The sequence below is a fragment of the Meleagris gallopavo genome, chromosome 1, assembly GCF_000146605.3.
Source record: "Meleagris gallopavo isolate NT-WF06-2002-E0010 breed Aviagen turkey brand Nicholas breeding stock chromosome 1, Turkey_5.1, whole genome shotgun sequence".
Lineage (NCBI taxonomy): Eukaryota > Metazoa > Chordata > Aves > Galliformes > Phasianidae > Meleagris > Meleagris gallopavo.
Window position 1 is genome coordinate 129,181,023 of NC_015011.2, and position 20,277 is coordinate 129,201,299.

At 40.8% G+C, this 20,277-nt stretch overlaps 1 protein-coding gene across 1 annotated transcript in view; it reads left to right on the plus strand.

The window, feature by feature from the left end:
- The window catches only part of TMEM131 (transmembrane protein 131), a 73,715-nt gene extending 57,902 nt beyond the window's left edge, over positions 1-15,813 (plus strand). The window contains exons 31-40 of the mRNA XM_031557597.1: positions 4,925-5,100; positions 5,490-5,617; positions 6,886-7,010; positions 7,168-7,323; positions 8,036-8,228; positions 8,562-8,683; positions 8,790-8,886; positions 9,941-10,038; positions 11,366-11,529; positions 14,733-15,813. Of these exons, the coding sequence (XP_031413457.1) occupies positions 4,925-5,100; positions 5,490-5,617; positions 6,886-7,010; positions 7,168-7,323; positions 8,036-8,228; positions 8,562-8,683; positions 8,790-8,886; positions 9,941-10,038; positions 11,366-11,529; positions 14,733-15,029 (1,556 nt within the window). The 3' untranslated portion in view covers positions 15,030-15,813. The remainder of the gene's footprint in view (positions 1-4,924; positions 5,101-5,489; positions 5,618-6,885; positions 7,011-7,167; positions 7,324-8,035; positions 8,229-8,561; positions 8,684-8,789; positions 8,887-9,940; positions 10,039-11,365; positions 11,530-14,732) is intronic.
- Positions 15,814-20,277: the final 4,464 nt, after the last annotated feature.

Sequence of the window (20,277 nt, forward strand, 5' to 3'; positions counted from 1 at the left end):
TTTTTTTTTTTAAAAAAAAAAGGATGATTCATTATATAAGCCACAGAATAAGATCTAATCAACTGTAAAGGTCATGTTTTCATAGCTTGGAAGGTGGTAGCTTCTCAGCTGTTCCCTACTCTTCTGCATCTGCCTGCATCTAGAATGCATCCTTTATCTATTTTATGGCAGTGAAATTCTCCTTGCAGTGTTCGGTTATGATTCTTCCTGCAAAATCTTTGGTACATTTTGATGAAAGCAAATCTGAATATTTAGACTTCTTACTTTCCAAAGAATTATTTTTATTACAACTCTTTTGCCTTTGGATTAACATCATTCGCTCTGTCTTTTGGACTTGGAGCTGGGGGCTGAGGAAGGGAAGTTGTCCTAGTATATAACGAAATCTGAGAGGGGAAGAAGGGGGAAAACAGACGGGGTAAAGGAATATCTGTAAACCCCTGTGGTATTGTTTTGGAATGGAATTCTTCATACCTTTGCTTGCAGTTATTTTAGAAAATACCTGATGTCAGGTGGTCAGCAAATTAGTATAAGTTACCTTAATCTTTGTGTGAGGTTTGAGTTGAGTTTGAATTCCTTATGCATCTTTTTAGTTGATTAATGCTTTAAATGAGTTTCACACATTAGATACATTCATTATGTCATTTATTTTCATTAGTATAAATTCCTTTTGGAGTAGAACTTGCTGATGATACAAAGCTGGGAGGATTGGCTGACACACCTGAAGGCTGTGCTGCCATTCAATGAGACCTGGACAGACCGGAGAGTTGGGCAGAGAGGAACCTGATGAGGTTTGACAAAGTCAAGTGCAGAGCCTTGCACCTGGGGAGGAATAGCTGCATGCACCAGTACAGGTTAGGGCTGACCTGCTGGAGAGAAGCTCCCTAGAGAAAGACCTGGGTGTCCTGATGGGCAGTAGGTTGGCCTTGTGGCCAAGGTCAGTGATATCCTGGGTGCATTACAAAGAATGTCACCAACAGGTTGGGGGAGGCAATACTCCTCTTTTGCTCTCCCCTATTGAGACCACATCTGATGTACTGTGTCCCATTCTGGACTCCTCAGTTCAAGAAAGACAGGGAACTTCTAGAGAGTTCAGTGGAAGGCTGCAAAGAAGATGAGAGGCCTGGAGCATCTCCTTTGTGAGGAAAGGCTGAGAGACCCAGGGCTGTTTAGCCTGGAAAAGAGAAGACTGAGAGGGGATCTTATCAACTCTTATAGATATCTAATGAGCAGGTGTCGAGAGGATGGCATCAGGTTCTTTCCAGTGATGCTGGACAACAGGACAAGAGGCAATGAGCACAAACTGGACTATAAGAAGTTCCATCTGAACGTGAGGAAAAAGTTCTTTTCTGTAAGGGTGACAGAGCACTGAAACAGTCTGCCCAGAGACGAGTCTCCTTCTTTGGAGATATTCAAGACCCACTTCTACCTTTCCTGTGTGATTTGCTGTAGGGAACCTACTGTAGCAGTGGTTGGACTTGAACTTCAGAAGTCCCTTCCAATAACGATGATGCTGTGAGTCTGGGAGCTTCTTACCATGCTTTTTGTGTTCACAACCTCAGTTACATCCTACTTTTGTTGTTATGAATTTAATCTTGATGTGTTTATTTCTAAATGAGTTTTCATTTTTCCCTAGCGATGTTGTACAGAAACAGTACTGATACTGTTTTGTTTATTAGAGATTAAGTTAAGAAAAAGGTGGAAGGTAAGCAAATCATGAAACATCTGCATGATCACAGAAAACAACAGAGGAAAGTTTCACAGTATTTAGTAATGAGCAGTAAAGTCTTACATACTTGAGAATGGATGTGTTGTTGCATTTGGTCTTTGAAATGGGAGACTGAAGCCCCAAGTTTTGGGGATCCTGCTAAAACTTGCTACTTTTTTCTAGCTTCTCTTTATTTATTTACTTGGGTTATTGATGTTTTTTTTTCTTTTTCTTTTCCATTTATGCAAGGGGATGTGGTAGGAGGAGTTAATGTTAAAAGAATTATAACCAACTTGCCAGGCATCCATTTCATAAAGGGGAAATGGCACTTCAGCAAATGACACATAGCTGTACGTGGGTTTTATGCTCAGTGTCTACATCAGCAAATAGTGTGGCACTGGAGCTTTGTGTAGCAACATGGCTGGTAGGTGAGGATGCATCATCTTTGTGGGGCACTTCTGAGAGGATTTACAGTGGGCTGATCCAGTCTGTGTACTTGAATGCCTGAGAAGGTTGGGAGTGCTTCTGGAGTGCATCTTCCTTTTGTAGTTCAGTCTGCAGAGGAAGTGATTCTTGCACTCCAAGACTGCTCTATAGTGCAGCTGCTAAACAGTATGTGGGGATGGTTGAGTTTTGTTTCAGAAACATGTTTCTGATCCAAATAATATGGTGTATCTATGTTAACCTTTTTGCATCGATAGCATTTTCTAGCAGCCTTTGTATTGGGATTTCATCTTAGCAAACAGCTGCTCCTAAGTGTCTGATAGATGGATTACATTTTTCAGCCATACTTATATACATCTTCAGATCTGCACTTTTGTTATTTGTCTATCAGTTTGGTAAAGGTGTTGAAAATATAAGTGACAAAGACTGAAGAATTGTATTATGTGGGTTTCAATTTTTGACATGACCTCTTGTTTCTTTAACTTTTTGTTTACAAATGCATTCAGATGGTTCACTTTTTTTCTCGCTGTTAAAGAGACTTTGCACCATTTGTGCTTTGCTGTGGTGGTATAATGAGTATTTAAATGTATTATTTATTGCATCGTATATACTGAATATTTTATTATATTTTGCAGTCCTGATAGTTTTCTTGACTTCTTTGCCAGCTCAGATCAAATAGTCACAGATCTGTTAATGCAGGCTTCTTTGGATAAGCTTTATATAACAACTGAGCATTATCTGTAATCTATAACTTGACTCTCAAGAGCTCAGCACATCAAGTAAAACTTGCCCATTTCCATTCACACTCTTGAAAATGTAAACCTTAAGAGGAAGTTCCATTATCTCTCCAGATCTGCACATGCAAGCTGATCTTTGTCTTTAGATAAACAGCTAGAGCTCTGCAGACACTTGCAAGAACAGTAGCTTCTAAATTAAAATTCTATGTTAGAATGTCTTCTGCCGGATTTCAGCTTTCAGTCTTCTTGTTTTGTGTTCTTAAAACTTAGTTCTTAGCAGAGTACTGCAGAGGCTACATTAAATCTGTATTAAACAGCTGCTTTGAGTTATATTTGTGTTTTAGGACAGCATGTTAAAGTCTTTTATAGTGGGGATCGTGAGGCACTGGCACAGGCTGCCCAGAGAGGTGGTGGATGGAGTCCCTGGAGACATCCAAGGTCAAGCTAGATGGGACTCTGAGCACCTTGATCTACCTGTAGGTGTCCCTGTTCATTGCAGGGGGTTGGACTAGATGGCCTTTAAAGATCTCTTCCACCATTAAGGATTCTATGATTTTAGAGAAAATTTTCTAACGGTGTGCATTAAGCTGTTCAACAGTTCTGAATGTAGACTAAAGGTATGCAAATACTGGCATGAGGCGTTCTGAGGCAAAAATAGAATGCCCCAGTAAGCGTGAGGCTCACCCCTAGAAAATTTATGTACAGAGCTACCTGTGTTTATGCTTGCATTTGCATTCATGTTAAAAACAATCTGCAATGTTTTTCTTATTGTTACTGAAAACATCTGAAAGAAGCAAAATGTGAAGATGCTGCCCTTTGATGCGTATCTGGTATTTACCAAAATACTGGAGGCAAATCTGTGTTTTGGTACAAACTTTCCCTGAGGGACAAACTGTCAAATTAAACAGGACAGCCATCGTTGTTCTTCTACCAAAATGAATTCTGATGTGAGCTGGTACAAATCCAGTTTTTTATTTCACTTACTCAGCTGAGTCTTTGAGTGTATGAAATCCATCCTGGAAGCAGGAGGGCAGGCACTGTGTGGCGTGTTAAGGAACATTTTAGTCTGAGTGATAGAATCTCAGGAAGATTTTCTGATAAAGCATGTATCACATCTACCAAAAGGCACAATCAGAGTACTTTGAATGCATTTATCCTGTACAACAACAGCAAGAGGCAGTGGTGAGACAATGTTGACTCCACGTGTGCACGCAGCTTCTCTGTATTAGTACTTTTTCTCAATAAGTGTTATTTTCCCCAGGTGTCTGCTTTATAGTCTTCTATTTTGCAAGCCCAGGACCTCTGGCTTTGTTTTGAAGGTTTTTAAACCTCTGCATTTTGAGTTTATTCTCTGCTCTATTTGTTAGCCTGTAGAAAATGTAAGAAAAACATGATTGATTGCTTGACTAGCACTATTTATTGATGTGTGGATTGCTTAAAGAAAGGTGATTAAACACTCCCTGGAGTGTTCCATGCACTATTTTTATACATTGAGATGCAGTAACACTTAAGTATGTCAAGCCAAATAATTTTAGTCAGCTTAGCCATGGCTCTTAATATACAGTACACTTTGAAAAAGTAAAATATGTTGAGAAAAGTTGCTATATTTGGGTGTGAGATTTCTAGAGAGAGATAGGCACACATCATTGCCAAACCATAGTATAGTGATTTTTCTCATCCGCTCTAGTCTTATTCTTAGGCTTTGCTTTGTTTGAACTGGCAAGGATGTGCTAAGTCTTTCAGTTCTGCTTTTGTTAGAATGATAAAGCTTGTACCAGTTTCTCAAGTCCATGTCTAAATGTACTTTTATGTGGTGGCACAGTCAATTTGAATTATAAGGTGTTCAAAAGGAACACCAGGAACATAGCACTTGTGCAGCCAGATGCCCACATCTGCAGAGAGGCAATGGAGTTAGGTCTTAGGAGCATAGCAGGCAAACTTCAGAGGTTTTATCATGTGGGTTAGCCACTGAAATGAAGCGAACAAGCCCATCACAGAGTACTGCTGATGGGAATCTGAAATGTTCCTATCTCCTCAGGGAAAGGGAAGGCACTTCAGCGGAAGGCAAAGCCACAAAAGAAACGGGAAGAAAAGGACAGAAGAGGAAAAGGGAAGCAACAGGAAGATGAACTGAAGGATTCCTTGGCAGATGATGACAGTTCTTCAACCACAACTGAAACCTCTAACCCAGATACAGAACCACTTCTCAAAGAGGTACAGCATTGCTAATAAAAGGAGGCTCCTTTGGTGGATCATCTCTTAGAGGAGCATGGCACTTGGGAATGGGGTCTCTTTTTTTTCCTCCTACTTTCATATGCTGCAATAGCTAGCAGTGAGAGAAGGTTAATTATAAAAATCCCCTTTCACGGTCCTTGCTTTCACTACTCTGTTTCCTCTTTTACAAAAGAGCAGTGTCAACATGCTTGAATCATGTCATCTCAGGACTGAAAGTGCCTCAGTGACTGTGGTTGGAATGAGCTATCGGTTGTCAGCAGAACTGTAGTAGTTGTCTCTGTGTGTGCTCCTAGCCTATTCTGTCTGCTGAAGAAAACACATACACACATTTGATCAATACAGACATCCTATTATAATGTCTTTTATAGGAGCCTGAAAAACAAAAGGGAAAAGTTACACCGGAAAAACCTGAAAATGAAATGGTGCAAATAAAACAGAAAAGTAAAAAACTGCTAACAAGTATCAAGAAAGAAATCCCTGCAGATGTGAAAACCAGGTAAGCACAACAAAGCAGGAGGGCATCATGGAAGATGGTTCGATAACAATCCGTGTATTCTACTGTTGTGGCTGCCAGACTGGATAATGACAGCAGCATATATAGCTCCAGGCAGCTTCTGCTTCCTTTGTGGTATCAGGGAACATCTGAAGCTTGTAAATGATTATTTGATGCACGGTCGATTAATAATATGAGAACTAAATCCAGAGAAGAAAATGGGGTTAAGCGATGGCAAGTTTTTTTTGTAATACAAAATAGAGTAAACATTTCTACAGGAGTTTCTGTGCAGTGGCAGCACTGTAACATGAGTACCTTTAGTTACTTGTGGTAAAGTTACAGCTATCAGTGTCTTGGATATGTCATTAAAGGAGATGTTTGCTGCCAGTGCTATTCCCTTCCTGACAGATTGCAGATGATAGAGAAGGGAAAAATAAAGAACCTCAGCCTTGCTATAGAGAGTTCATTTTGAAATCTCATTCTGCAGTTCTAAAGCAAAATGAGTATTGGAGAGCCACAGAAGTAAACTTTGCTAGTCTGAGGTGTGGTATGTTGGATTATTTTTTGACCTGTTGCTGTAGTTAATACTAGACTGAGATTTAGACTGAGTAGTTGGTATGCATATGCATTCATTTTCTTCAAAATATTTCTTAAAATGTGGCCAGTGTCCCCTTCTATTTTTTCTTCCTACTATTATACATTTTCCTCTGTCTTATAAATCACATGGTGATTATATGTGACAGTATTCAGAGGCCCAAATTGAGTTGGAATTCGTCTCCAAGACATGAATACAACAGTTTTCCTTAGAAAATGTACAGCATCTGGGACAAAATCAAACAACTGGAGAAAAGGAATGATATATAGCCAAATAAATTTGATGGGTTGGAATAGTTTTGTGATCAGTCATCTTGTGCATTTGTGGCAGTAGCATATCAGGAGCATGTGATTGGCAACAGAGAGGAAAAGCTGCAGTTGCCATCTCCTGGTTATCACTGTGTTATTGAGCAGGCTTTCTAGTCCTGGAAAGTGGGTGAGCTGGAATACCCTTGTGGGAAGGGGATGAACTAAGGTTAGGAAGGGTGAAAAGGTGGAGCTGTATGTAGAAGAAATAGAAGAGATGACGGCAAAACTGTGCTTATGAATCACTTTCAAGGTGAGCATGAGCTCAATAGGAGGAAGCCACAGGAGAACCTGTATGGTAAATGTATATGTATGTCCTGCAGCACTTCTGAAAGCAAAAAAAAATAATAAATGGATCTGTTTTCATTTAGTTCCTTGGAATTACCTTATACTCCCCCACTGGAAAACAAGCAGCGCAAAACCTTTCCATCCAAGGTATCCACACAGCACCTCTTGACGAATGCATCCAAAACAAGAAACCTTCCAAAAACAAGAGGTAGTGTGAGGCTATTTTCACATATCACAAATATCTTGGGACTTTCAATTTGCTTGCTTTTAAAAGCTTAATCTGAAGTTTAATGTTAAGAAAGCTACGTGCTTTATTATCCACTGATTATTTTTTTCTTTTTTCTTGTTTGTTTTTTTGTTAATAGGTCCAAACAAGTTAATAGAGAGCAGGCCATCAGTATTATCAAAGTTTCTCCCCGGTAGTTCTGGACAGGAGCTAGGAAACACCAGCAGCTCAGAAGGCGAAAAGGATTCTCCTCCACCAGAGTGGGACTCTGTGCCACTTCACAAAGCTGGCAGCTGTGAGTAATCGCTGGAGGATGACAGAATTAGTCTCCTGCAATGCATATCTGTAGGCAGGCTTGATCTGTTTTTAGCCTAGCTTTTATTCCCTGCATATCTATGCTCCCATTTTCTGCAGTAAGGCTAATATCGATAGCACCCCGTACAGTTTGGGAGATTTGAACACCACGTGGGCAGAATGTCGCTCATTCCACAGTTTTTCAGAAACTGCTGAGGAATTGAGAATTACTGCTTGAAAACAAAATGTATTTTCTACAGCAAATTGAGTTTTTCTTCCTCATTTTTCTGCAGCCGAAGTTGAAATTAAGTGATCCCTCCTCGAGAGGAAACACTGAAAACTCCCTACTGCAGTGGTTAGGGTGGTGCACTATTACAAGTTTTTTTTGGTTGTATTTTAAGGCCTTGGTGAGAAACGAGTCATTTTCCTCTTGGTTGCATGTGATTATAAAGTCAGCCCTCGCTGCAGCTCTTGCTTAGGCTAGAAGTTCCATTCTTTTTCTTCCATATAAATCAGTTCACGCTTTCATCAAAATAGTCTCACAGTAGTCAGTAAAACTGAATAGTAGTAGGTGAAAATAAGGAAGGAGCTGCTACTTTAATGACTGGGAACAGTCTTTGAAATAATTCTTGAAACGGAATTTATAGCAGAGTTTGAGTAGCCATCATCTTAATGTAATACTACATGAGAGTCTTTTGTGCTTCTTTATGTAGCTACGGACAACCTTTATAAACTCTCTCTGCAAACCATGAACGCAGATGCTTTCCTGAAACAGCGACAGCCCTCACCTACGCCTGCCTCTCCATCTCCTCCTCCTCCTCCTCCTCCTCCTCCTCCTCCTGCATCCTTAGCTTTTGGGCCACGAGGAGGCACCTACAGCAGCATTGTGAACAGCAGCTGCAGCAAGTGAGTTTGGATCTGCACCTCCTACTAATTTTAAAAGCACAAAATGCTTGAGGAACCACTGTGCTTGATATGGTGTATCTCATTTCTTGTACCCATTTCCTCTTCCTCTGGAAACTGCTTTTTTGTAGATATTACTGTGCACGTTGTAGAGTGCTATTTATGTTTTGGGGGAGTTTGTTACAACTTGCTAGATTACAGAAATGTGCACCTACATAAACTGTTGAACTACTGCTAGTGTTTTTATGAATATGGGATTAAATTGTTGCTTGTTTATCAAAGTACTGAAGTCTAAAACCATAAACTTTTTTCCCCACTTTTTTCCTCTCCCTTTAGTGAAACAAAAAGCAAGCAGCCCAGTGGTACCAAACACAAGCTGGCAAAGGCAGCTTCTCTTCCAGGAAGGAATGGAAACCCCACTTTTGCTGCTGTTGCTGCAGGTTATGACAAGAGCCCAGGTACTGTACCAGCCTGGCATAATAAATACATCTGCGTATTTCCAGAATATTCAGTCTGTTTGGTCAGTTGGTTTACTTCTGTCTCATTTTAGATTTATTGTTGCAGGTGGCAGTGGCTTACCGAAGGTTCCCCCAACAAAGACAGAAGTTTCCAGCAATATCAGCATTTCCCACACAGTGGTTGACAGTGATGGCTCTGACAGGTAAGTGTTTATACCTCTTGGAAATACCTGAGCTCTTAGAAAAAAGCCTGTAAAGAAATAGTGGCATTTTGAAAGCAGTGAATGGAGTTCATTCTGGTTCTGTTTATGAGTTCTTTAACGTTATTTTTTGTGAATCTCTCAAAAAGGGAGAGAGAGACATTCTGGATGTGATGGGAACTTCCACTCTCATTCCCAGTAACTTGACAATTTTGTGTCCCCTGGGCATCCAAAGAAGGAGACCTCAGCTTGGCTCTCTGATAATTTAGGAGTGGGTACCAAGGTGACTCAAAATAATTCACAGGCAAGATTTTACACTGTACAGCAATATCTATTACTCTGTTTCAACTCTGAAGCCTGGACAATAACAGGACTTTGTGTTCTGAGTAGAAGCAGAGTATAGCCATGCTTGGTTGTATTCCTCAGTGCAATGGGAATTTCTGATCTTTTCCAATCATGCTGCCTTTTTTGTTAGATTTTGGCTGTGCGTGTCTCTCAAGAGTGGTGTCTGGTAGCTTTTCTAAAGTAGGAGTGAGACTTGAAATCAAGTTTCAATATACAGAGGAATTGCTTTCCTGTGCAAGATTTGTGGGTTAGTTCTTGGTTTGTTTATGTAAATATTTATCACCAGTTCCAGTTAACCCATCTGTATTTTCAAGAAACTTATCCACAAGCTAGAATGTGAGCATTTGTATCCCTTCTCAGGGATCCCTTGTATCCCTTCTCCTTGTCAAAAATCTGCAGTGCATTCTGGAGCGATTCTTCTGAAAAACAGAGCTGCTCTTTGTTGGAGCTCAGCATACAGACCAAGAGCATTGTATCTAGTGCACAGTGTTCTACGTACAGGATAATGGTGTTTCCCTGTCATCATTTTTTAAAACAAAAATAAGCTTATTTACCAAGTCTTGGGCACCATTTTATATTTTTGTACATATGTATAGTGCACGTGCATGTGTACATGCACATTTGTACATATTTCTGTTTGGACCAGCACAATATTACTGTTGGTGAGACTGTGTTAATGCCTATTTCTTTCCCATTACTCCTTACTATTCAGTTCGGGTTTGTGGAGTCCTATCAGCAACCCCAGCAGTCCTGACTTCACACCTCTCAATTCATTCTCTGCATTTGGACATTCTTTTAACTTAACTGGAGGTGAGTGTATTTTTTTTCAAATATTTTCAGTACTTAAATACAGGTAAAGAAATATTGTATTTCCATTCCAGCGTTCTAAGTACAGGCTCTGTTCCCACACTCACACTTATCCCCCAAAAGGATCACTGTATAGAAAAACATTTTATCATTTGGTGTTGCACTCAGTGTTTCAGCCCAGAGAGTTGGTGGAAAGTCTTAGATGTTGTTTTGCTGGAAACAACTGGTTTAGAAGTTTCTTGGTTTCAGAGGAATGTCTTTGTATTTCTTTTCTCACTGTCTGTTCTCACTATTTTCCTCCCCTTCATCTTCCCCTGAAGCCTTACAGTAGGTCTCAGAAGTGTGCTATGAAACCTGTGGTTTCCTGAACACCTCACGCTTGCATAAACCCATTGCTATATATGTGATGCAACAGCCCATCCTTCATGTTGCTTTCCTCTTGTGTTTTCCTCTAACCTTTGTGTAGCTGTATAATGAACTGATGCATATTAACCATCCATTAATTGCTATATTTAGATAGGTAAACTTTCTGTAAGTGCCTATTGAAATGAGGCCTTGATGCAGGCAGGTTATATTGTAGGGCACAGATGCTCTACATACTTGAGGTATGATTTGCATACTGTGTTTGGGGGCGCATGGTATTTTTTAAGGTGTGTGCAAAAGATCAGTAAGCAAAACATCTGCATGTCATTGGATTGGGTCTCTACTGAAAAATGTCTGGGCTCTGCTTTCACTTCATCTGCAACACTTGGCTCCAGTGACTCTGAGGGTGGCAGTAAGGTGCTTGGGATCAATTCTGTGTGCAGGCACCATGTGAACCGTGAGCACTGGTGCTGTCCTTCTCCTAGTTGAGACAGGGCCAGCCTGCCTCAGCTGGGCACAGCTGGTGCCACGTGCCATGTCAGGAATCACCTGGGAAGAGAGTGCTGCACTTCTGAGAGTCTGTTTCAGTGCAGTCACCTCCTCCAACCACACTGAACTTGCTGAATGAGCAGGATTTGCAGTATTGCTGTGTTTCTACCAGATTCTCTATTTGCCTTTGTGTAAACAGTTCCCAAGACACTTCATTCACTATCAACCTGTGGAATTTTTTTTGTCTGTGTAGAACTTTTCTTCTCACTGTAATTATGATTCTAAATTTGTTGCGACTGCTCCATACAGGGCAAGTGAGCTGAGATCTGTGTGTGTGGGTGACCTTTTCTAATCTGTTCTCCTGCAGCAGGACCTAACAGAAGGGCATGGGAAGGGGCAGTGAACTATGTTAGTCCGCTGATGTTCATGAACAAGGAGAAACAGTAATGGCTCTGATTGATATCATTTTATTTTTCAGAGGTTTTTAGTAAGCTTGGTTTAGCTCGACCTGCATATGGGCAGGATGTTCAGAGAAACTGGAGCGAGTTCAATCATGTTCCATCATCCATCTGGGATCCTTCAGCTACAGATTCCATACCCTCCTGGCCTACAAGCTCAAGTTCACCAACTCATACAACTGCAGTGAGTATTTGGTGCAAATACAGTGTTTTGTTACTGTTACTAACCTGCTCTTATCTACTGTGTCATTTTATTTAGAGATTTTTTTTAAATTTAGATGAAAAAGGCCAGCTGAGTGCTAATAGTTCCATGAATTGAAGTTGCAGTGGCTTTTGGACAATGAGCTGTTAGTCTGCTTGCTTGCAGATGATAAAAATTTGTGATGAGAGCATTTACAGCCATGTCTTCCATTTCCACATGCTTCAGACATTCTGTTCCTGTGCTGCTGCTGTCACTTCTAGTTTAATGGACAGTTGCAAAATAACCAATGTGATAACTTTCCTATTTTGATTCTTCTTGCTGAATCCAGTGTGGCACCTCTTTGTAAATTAACGTAAGGTTGAAAACCAAAAAACTCAAGTGTGTTCTTTTCAGCTTAGAAATAACACTAGATGACTGAGCTTAAATAGAAGCATTTAAACTGACTGCTAATTTTGTTGGAGATCTTGATGAAAAAAGGGAGAAAACAAAAAACAACAATACACCAAACACATGTAGACTGTAGTATTGCTCTCATCCTTATACCTTTTCATCAGAAGAAAACTTACAGCATAGTAGTTGTTTTCACTGCAAGGGGAAATCATTCTTCATCTTTTCTTCTGAAAATGTTTCTGTAGTAAGAGGTGCTATCTACATCGCCCAGTTGCGTTTGCTGACCCTTCTCTAGCTGTGTGTTTAAAGCTGCAGTTATAACATTACTGTGTGAATCCATGTACATAGTGTACATCATTTCCATAAAAAGGAGAGACTGTTGTTTTTACTTGCATAGAGGGCTGATTCCGCACATGAGAGAAGGAAGGGCTGAGGACAACCAGAACAGTCTCTAGCTCACAGCCTGTGTCCTAGCCACTAACAAAAGCTACCTGGAATTGTGCTTCAGGAAGCACTGAGGCAGAAGCCAAGCAAATGATACAGAAGAATTTTTAGTCTCTGCTTTTAAGTGATTTTGAGGGGGAAAAGAAAAAAGGCATTTTAGAAGTGATTCAAGAAGGTCACAAAAAGCAGCCAACAGATAGAAATGTTCGAGGCCTTTTTAATGACAGTGTTTTCTCAATGCTTGTGGTGAGGCAAATAGGAAACTTTTGCTATTCCTGCAAGTGAAGCTAAATACAAGACAAGAAGACAGGTACCAGACCAGAGCCTGTGCATTTCCTCTTTCTGGCACAAGAGCCACATCTCTTCCTGCAAACAGTGTTGTATATTGGCTCCTAGATTACCTTCTTTTGTAGGAAGGATTCTGGGGAAGTTGACTTTGATTATCATTCTCAGTCCTCTTGCTTTCCCATTTTATGCACAACTCTTTGCCTTCTGTACTAAATGGCATTTGACTTCTGCATCTCATCTCCCTTCAAAGCTTCCTGCATTGGTGCTACTCCTCTTCAGGTTTCTTTCTCACGGCAGCCTCTCCATTTTCTTACATGTAGTTCTGTCTTTGGGCCACTTCGGGCCTCTTTTCACAAGCACTGAAAAGAAGTAGCTGTCTGTCAGATACTGCTCTGCCAGTCCTTTCCTTGTTGCTGCTTCTACTTCATGAGCAATTGCCAGACTCTCCTAAGTGCTTTTTGGGATACACTGGAATAGTTCCTGGCTGCTTTTGCCCATAGCAAGAAATAGAGTAGATTGAGTGTGTTAGAGATGCTGTCTGAGCAGCAGAATCAGTGTTTCTTGCTGTAGGCTTAGCAATCTAATGCTTGTATAGCTTAAATGTAACCATTTAGTTACATAACAGTTAGAAACTGTGACCCTGGTTTAACTCAACATCCCAGTGACACTGGACAGTCAGAATGATGCTGGTTAACCCCTTCGTATGCTCAAAATTCCTATCCACCTCTTTGCATCAAGTTCTTTGAGGGGTCTTTGCTAATGTAGTATTATTGTTCAGCCAGTTTCAGATAAGGTTGAATGTATCTCTTCTGTTCCAAGGGAGAAAAAAATATAAACCTGAAATGAAGACATCTTCAGAGTTCACCCTATTTGCTTTCTAAAGAGATTTTTATTTTAATCGTCAGGTGCACAGCACACTGATAGTGGTTAACCTTTAGTGCTCATTATCTGAGGGATGAGATCTTGGCAAGGGATGTCCTATCTTCCCCCATTAAACCAAACGTAAGGAAGTTTGTACTTTACAGCACATACTCAGCAAGTCTCCTGCCACTGGGATGTTTCAAGTTTACTGTGCATTTCCAAACTGGATTTACAGCATATGTGCATTATTAAATCCATCGGCTAGGGTGTTAAGCCTACATGTGGCAGGTTCTGTGCTCATATGAGCGTGGAATTTATACTATCCTGTCTCATCTCCATCCCTGGCTGCTTCTGAGATCCTCTTCCACAACCACGTTCCACTGGTTAGATTCTTTTCTTTGTTGCTTGCTACTGTTTGGACTTTGGTAAAAGAGTTTACCAAAACTGGGCCTTGTTCATATCTGCATGTGATCTTCTGGGCTTGTTGTTCCTGTCCATTCACCCCAAACTCATTTGTGATGCTCTGCAACACTATTTGTCAGAGAGGCCTGTAGAGCCAGGGCAAAGTCACTGGTACTGCCAAATGGCCCTTATACCATTCCTTCTCTCTTCAGCTGGACAACTTAAGGATAGGAAAAAATGTGTATACTGGGAATATGGGGAAATACTGTGGCCTTGAACATATGAAGGTTCTTCCAAACTGTGATTTTTTTGTTTGTTTGTTTTAAACAGATAAGTGTGAATACAAGGAGATAGGTTTGCAAGCTGTCAAAAAGGATCAAAGATCACTGCTACTTTCCATTACAACTTGAATTTTGTCTTTATTTATCTATCTTGCTCAAGCTGGTTTAATGTGGCTGATGCTTTTTGACCCTTGAATACCACTACTGTTTAAATTAGTAATAGCATGGGGATGTATAAGCCCAAATGAAAACAGCTTAAAAGCCTGCAATGTAATTGCACTCTGCAGCCCTTTCAGTTCCCAGACACATTTGGTGATCGTTAGTGTGATTCCTCTGGGCAAGGTCTGGTAAAGGTAGTTTAGAGCTGTGTCACAGTGGAGGTGGAAGGGCTTCTACAGCAGATCTGTTTTTTTCTAGATACTTTACTTTCAAAGGGACTGTAATAATAACAGTAATAAAGAAAAAGCTGATGGCAGAGGTCACCTGGCAGCTACTCATGCAGCTCTGTCTTTACCACAGTCTATCCTTGGCAACCCGAGCGGCCTGTGGTCCACCACTCCATTCAGCAGTTCCATCTGGTCAAGTAATCTCAACAGTGGCCTTCCCTTCACCACTCCAACAAATGCCTTGTCAGGTATTGATCTCATGGGTAATGAAAACTCCTCGCCACCACCTCCTCCATCTGCTGCTGCCACTGTTGCCAATCCAGCTGAAGATATGGGACAGACCTACAATCCTTGGAGAATTTGGAGCCCAACAATTGGAAGAAGAAGTTCAGATCCATGGTCTAATTCACACTATCCTCACGAAAACTGAAACCCAAAGCTAAGCAAAAGAAAAGAACTTGAATCCAGGTCGTGATACGATTCTGAAAGCAAATTTTTTGAAACATGGTTTTCAGGCATTTGTTGGTCATGGCTATTTTTTCCCTTCTCTCTCTCCCTCCCCCCCAGTCACACTTTCATCACTTGCTCCTCTTTAAAGTCTATCCTGCAATATGGTAGTGTGAGATTACAGATAAGCTTGGAATAGTCTGGGTGTGGCTGTAAATCCAACCTACAGCCGAAGCCTGTAAATCTGGACAATTTCACTGCTTCCTATTTCACCATCTGCCATTTCTATGTAGGAAGCAGTTTGAACTACAAAATGGTCCTGGCATGCAATACTTTTATGGAAGCACCGGTTTTGATTTTTAAATTTTTTCCAGTATTACCCTCCAAGTTCTAATTTAAATAAGAAAAAAGGCACTTTGTGCTAAAATGCAGAGTATTTTTTTAAAAATAAGGCTGTCTTTGTTAACACAGGTTCTAAGAATGTAAAAAAATGAGAAAAAAAATTGAAAAAAGGAAAAAAGAAAAAAAGAAAAACTCCACAACAGAACCAACACAGAACCTTAACAGCAAAATGGCTGAATGTAAGAGCATTCTGTTAAGACTGTAACACACTTTCTGTGCTCTTTGTACATTTGTAAACCTGAATGCATTTTTAAGTTGAAATGAAATGCACACAGCCAAGACTTGTGGAAAAAACAAGATACCTTGTGCATTTCTTACGGCTACAACTTTGGGTTGTACTTTAAAATAAATACTGCTTTTTTCAAGATCTGCCTACTGCAGTTTTGTTCTCCCTGTGTTATCTAAACTTGTGCATGCACAGATCCACTTGGTGGTGGTAACCTTCAGGCCAAAATCTACTGTGCATAGAGCTCATATTAACAGAAACTTCCCTGCCAATTAAAACTGGCATCCTCAACTGTATGAGTTTGTAGAGCATCTGATATGATGTTCTCGGGGTTACACAGAGCATTGATGCCACCCATGTGGAGACTTTCTGGATAGCAAAATGCTGTAAAACATCTCTACTGTTCAAGTTTGTAAGAATCAGGCATAGCAGCTGCTGTTTATGCTACACTCATACCTTTGTAACCTTTGGTCTTAGATGGATCTAAAGCACTCTACTATTTTTGGACTGAGTTTCTCACTGTTCAATGTGTTTGTTTCTCTGCACTAACAGTAAGGCAAGTCTCAGTGACTGAATACATTCATCTGTGCTACAAGAAAGCAGCAATACTGTCAGTGACGCAGGTTCACTTGTCATTCAGTGGCACTACTCCAAATTTACAGCAGATTTTTATCAGAATCCATTATTTTAAAGAGAACATTTCAATTTGCTACAAAGAATGCTGTATGCAAGAAGATATAAGGGTTAAACAATTGAGACTCACCGTTTTTCTATCTAGCATTACGTGAACAAAATCTCCCCAGGTGCCAGGTTGCTGTTCTCTTGCTGTCACCAGCAGCTGGAGAAGGTATGGATCTCTGAAGTGGGCATTTGTAAGAACTCCTTTGTTCTTAAAATTTGGATATTTCTAGAACCATGCAAGATAATGAAATGCTCAGTGTGGGTTTATATGGAATTTCCTTTTGAGTAACTGGGCAAACAAGTCTCTCCCTGCGTGCAAAATAAAGTTAGTTAAGCTACTGGCATGCCAGGGCCTGCTTCCCTGTGAGATGGGACTGGGGGAGATACCAGAGCAGTAAGTTCAAGGTGAAAGAAGCTGCTGAAGTTAACGTAATGTACAACCCTATTTCCCTGGGAGGTCTTTGTATAGGAATTGATTCCATGAAGATATAAACGGAAATGAATTCTAGGTACTACTATTCCCAGTGGCTTAAGCAGTTGTGAAGAAAGAAAATAATTTCTGCTTTGAAAATTTCCCTTTGAACAAGATGAGGCAACATATCTAATTTAGACTCTTGCCCCCCGAGTGTGAGCCATTCCCTTGTATTAATGCAAATAGCCTTTGCTGCCTTCACAATATTCTCAGTTCTTGCTTTTAAAAAGTTTCTTTTCAAACACCACTTAAAAAGTATTATTTATGGTCCAGGCGCAAAGCAACTCAAAAATTCAAGATCTTTAACAGGTCATTTTCAGTTTCATAAGAGAAACAGCACGGAGTCATTCACCATTTAAAGGAAAGCCCTAGGCCAAAAGCCTCCTTTTCTGAGTGTCTGCTCTTCCTTTTCTCGATACAAAGCTTACTTTGGAGAGCGCTTTCACTTTGTTCTGCCTGGTTAAAGTAATCAAGAGAACTACCTCTCAAAAAAAAGCAGACAAATACATTAATCCTAAGTAAGATACCAAACATAAGACAAATGAACTAGGTCAAAAGTCAGGGGTTTCTAAAGAAACCTCTGAGTGTGGGATGTGTATAAAACAGAAACCTCAGGAAGGAAACAACAAAGCTTCCTTGCTGGCTTTATGATAGGCGGTTTTCATGGGCATAGAAAATGCTGGCTGGTGAGTGACATGGTTACCTCTAAGTCCCAAGATGGGTGCTTCTAATTTTGTAATGAATACAATCATTCAAGAATATTCTAAGCAGATTCTTCGAGGACAAGCAACCCTAGGAAACATGGAGCTCACAGCCCTTTTGATAATTTAAAGCATTCTTTTTGATTCAGAGTACTACTGGGGGCAGACTACCCTGAGTCAGCTTTTCTTTTCCAGACCTGGAAGCTGCTGGGAATGCAAAGTTCCTAGCAAAGAAGAAAAATAATTACTATTAATTTGCCTTAATTACTTTGATGCTCTAACTGGCATTTCTATTCTGCCAACTCTAGCAAATAAACTTAAAAAGCCTGCAGGGTTCCTGCCTGGTTTTGAAATCTGAAAGCCTGAACTGGATAAGTATGTTCCTAATGTGCAATCAGTTTAGTTGGCACTAGAATCATAGAATCATGGAATCACCAGGATTAGGAAAGACTTCTAAGATCATCCAATCCAGCTGTAGGATCTTCCTACCCTCAGGCTGATCAACACTTCCTGCCAACTTGGTGTCATCTGCAGGCTTATTGAGAGTGCACTCACTGCCCTCATCCAGGTCATCAATAAAGATATTGAACAGGATAGACCCAAGTTTAGCTCAGTTTCAAAAAAAACCTCTTGAAAGGCTTTGGAGATTTTGGTTAAGCATAATACTGCATCAGAAAAGACTATAAATGAAATGAAAGCACAGTTACATTTTATTTCACATCTATGAAAACTTAGGATGAACCAATGTAACGGCAGATGGGTCTGGATGGAGCCCTGATGGACTTTAGGAGTAAGTACCAGAGCGTGGTTAATACTCTGTGACAGAAGTAACAAGTGGTGCAGCTTCCCAACAGTAGAGTGTCACAGTCAAATTATACTGAAGTTTTCTACTTGGACTGCCCGACTGCACACCAGCTGCTGCACCTAAGAGAATTTAAGAGTACACAAGTGTTGACTTGCATGGGGTAAGAAACTGTCTTTCACTGAAATGATTTCACTCAGTGATGCTTTACACTAAGTATAACTTTGACTTTGCCTAGTCTGGTTTACCACCCTGTAATTTGGAGCAAGTATTCTCAGCTTCAGTATTTTGGCCTTCTAAACCAGTGAGTCACAGAACAAAGAGCTGCTGAGACTGGGAATGGCCCAGCTTCTGCGGTGTGCTCACCGCTTCCAGGAGGGCCTTCAGTAATCTCATTTAAACAGGTTTCTCTTTGAAACAGTTTTGCCCACTGCCTGCTTTCATCCACGACCAGTCAAGGGTAGACTTGATGTTCAACTGCTGCTTTACTGGCATCAATAGTGAAGCTATGTGCAGAATGCCTGGACCAGCACACCCTTCAGCAGCCCACCCAGTGGGCCTTCAGGAAGGACCATACAGCTGAGACCTGACTTCACTCTATTGGTCTACAGTGAAACAAACGTGTGAGTCAGAGTTTCATTAGCATGATAGCTTCAGGGGGGTACACTCAGTCTCTGCTTAAGTTTTGTAACCTAACGCCAAGTCCTCGAGTGGCAGAAGGAAGTGTGGGACTTCCAATAAAAGGGTTCTACAAGGGATATATGCCAGAGAGTATGTACAGAAGTGAAACAAATAATAGAGGTGAAACACTGTCTCAGAGTCCGAGACAGACTCTTAGAAGCTGTGAAATTACTCACTCTAGAAAAGACAAGTGATCGGAAGTCTGTTGTCCCACAAGAGGCCAAAGATGTTGGCTGGGAGTGGGGGGAGGTGCCTTTAGGAAAGAGATACAGGCTGTCCATTTCTAATTCTGAAGCTAATAAAACATTCCTGGGAAAAAAGAAAAAAAGAAAAAAAAAACCCAAAAGAACAACATATTCTGGAATGTTTCTTGGGCTTTTTTTGGTATGGAGATTCAGCAGGGTGAAGTCACTTGTTATTTTGGCTTAGTTATAAGGCGATTTCTGGGAAGCACATGTCCACCAAGGGGACAACTATCAGAACAGTTTCTGCACCACCCAATATCATTCACTGGCCCATTCCAGAGTTATTTTCAGGAAAGACAATATTCACCAGGCTAAGAAGCACCAACATTTTTTTATGGCAATGCAGGAAGACAACAAAAAGCAGGCAGATGGCTCCCTCTCTCAAAAGGGGAAAACCCAGAAGCTGAAACTGGACAAGAAACTGAAACACTCCCTAGTGTGCTGCTCTCCTGGCTGAAGAACTTTTAGCACCTTTAGTCCTGCTTTGCCAGTCTACCTAGCATCGTCCATCCTATAGCAGCCCACCAGCAAAATCTTGCCAAGATTAGAGTCTGGAAATAAAGAATGAAGGAAGTCCCTAAAAACTATGTAGTGCATTGAATGGGTCTGACTGAGCTTGCAATTCCTGGAGTAACTCCTGTTGTGCTGTACATGCTGTGAATCTCTTAGGACAATGGTATCTTCAAGGAATATTCACTTGCATCTCACTTCTAACCAGGCTGAGGAGCTGGGCTCGTTCAGCCTGGAGAAAAGAAGGCTGCGGGGTGACCTCATTGCAGCCTTTCAGTACCTAAGGGGAGCCTGCAAATCAAATAGGAGGAGAATCAACTCTTTGAAACAGTAGATAACAGCAGGACAAGGGGAAATGGCTTTAAGTTGAGGGAGGGAAGATTTAGGTTGGATGTCAGAGGGGAAGTTCTTTACAGAGACAGTGGTGAGGTGCTGGAACAGGCTGCCCAGAGAGGTTGGCCCTGGGCAGCCTGGTCTAGTATTGAATGTAGAGGTCGGTGGCCCTGCATGT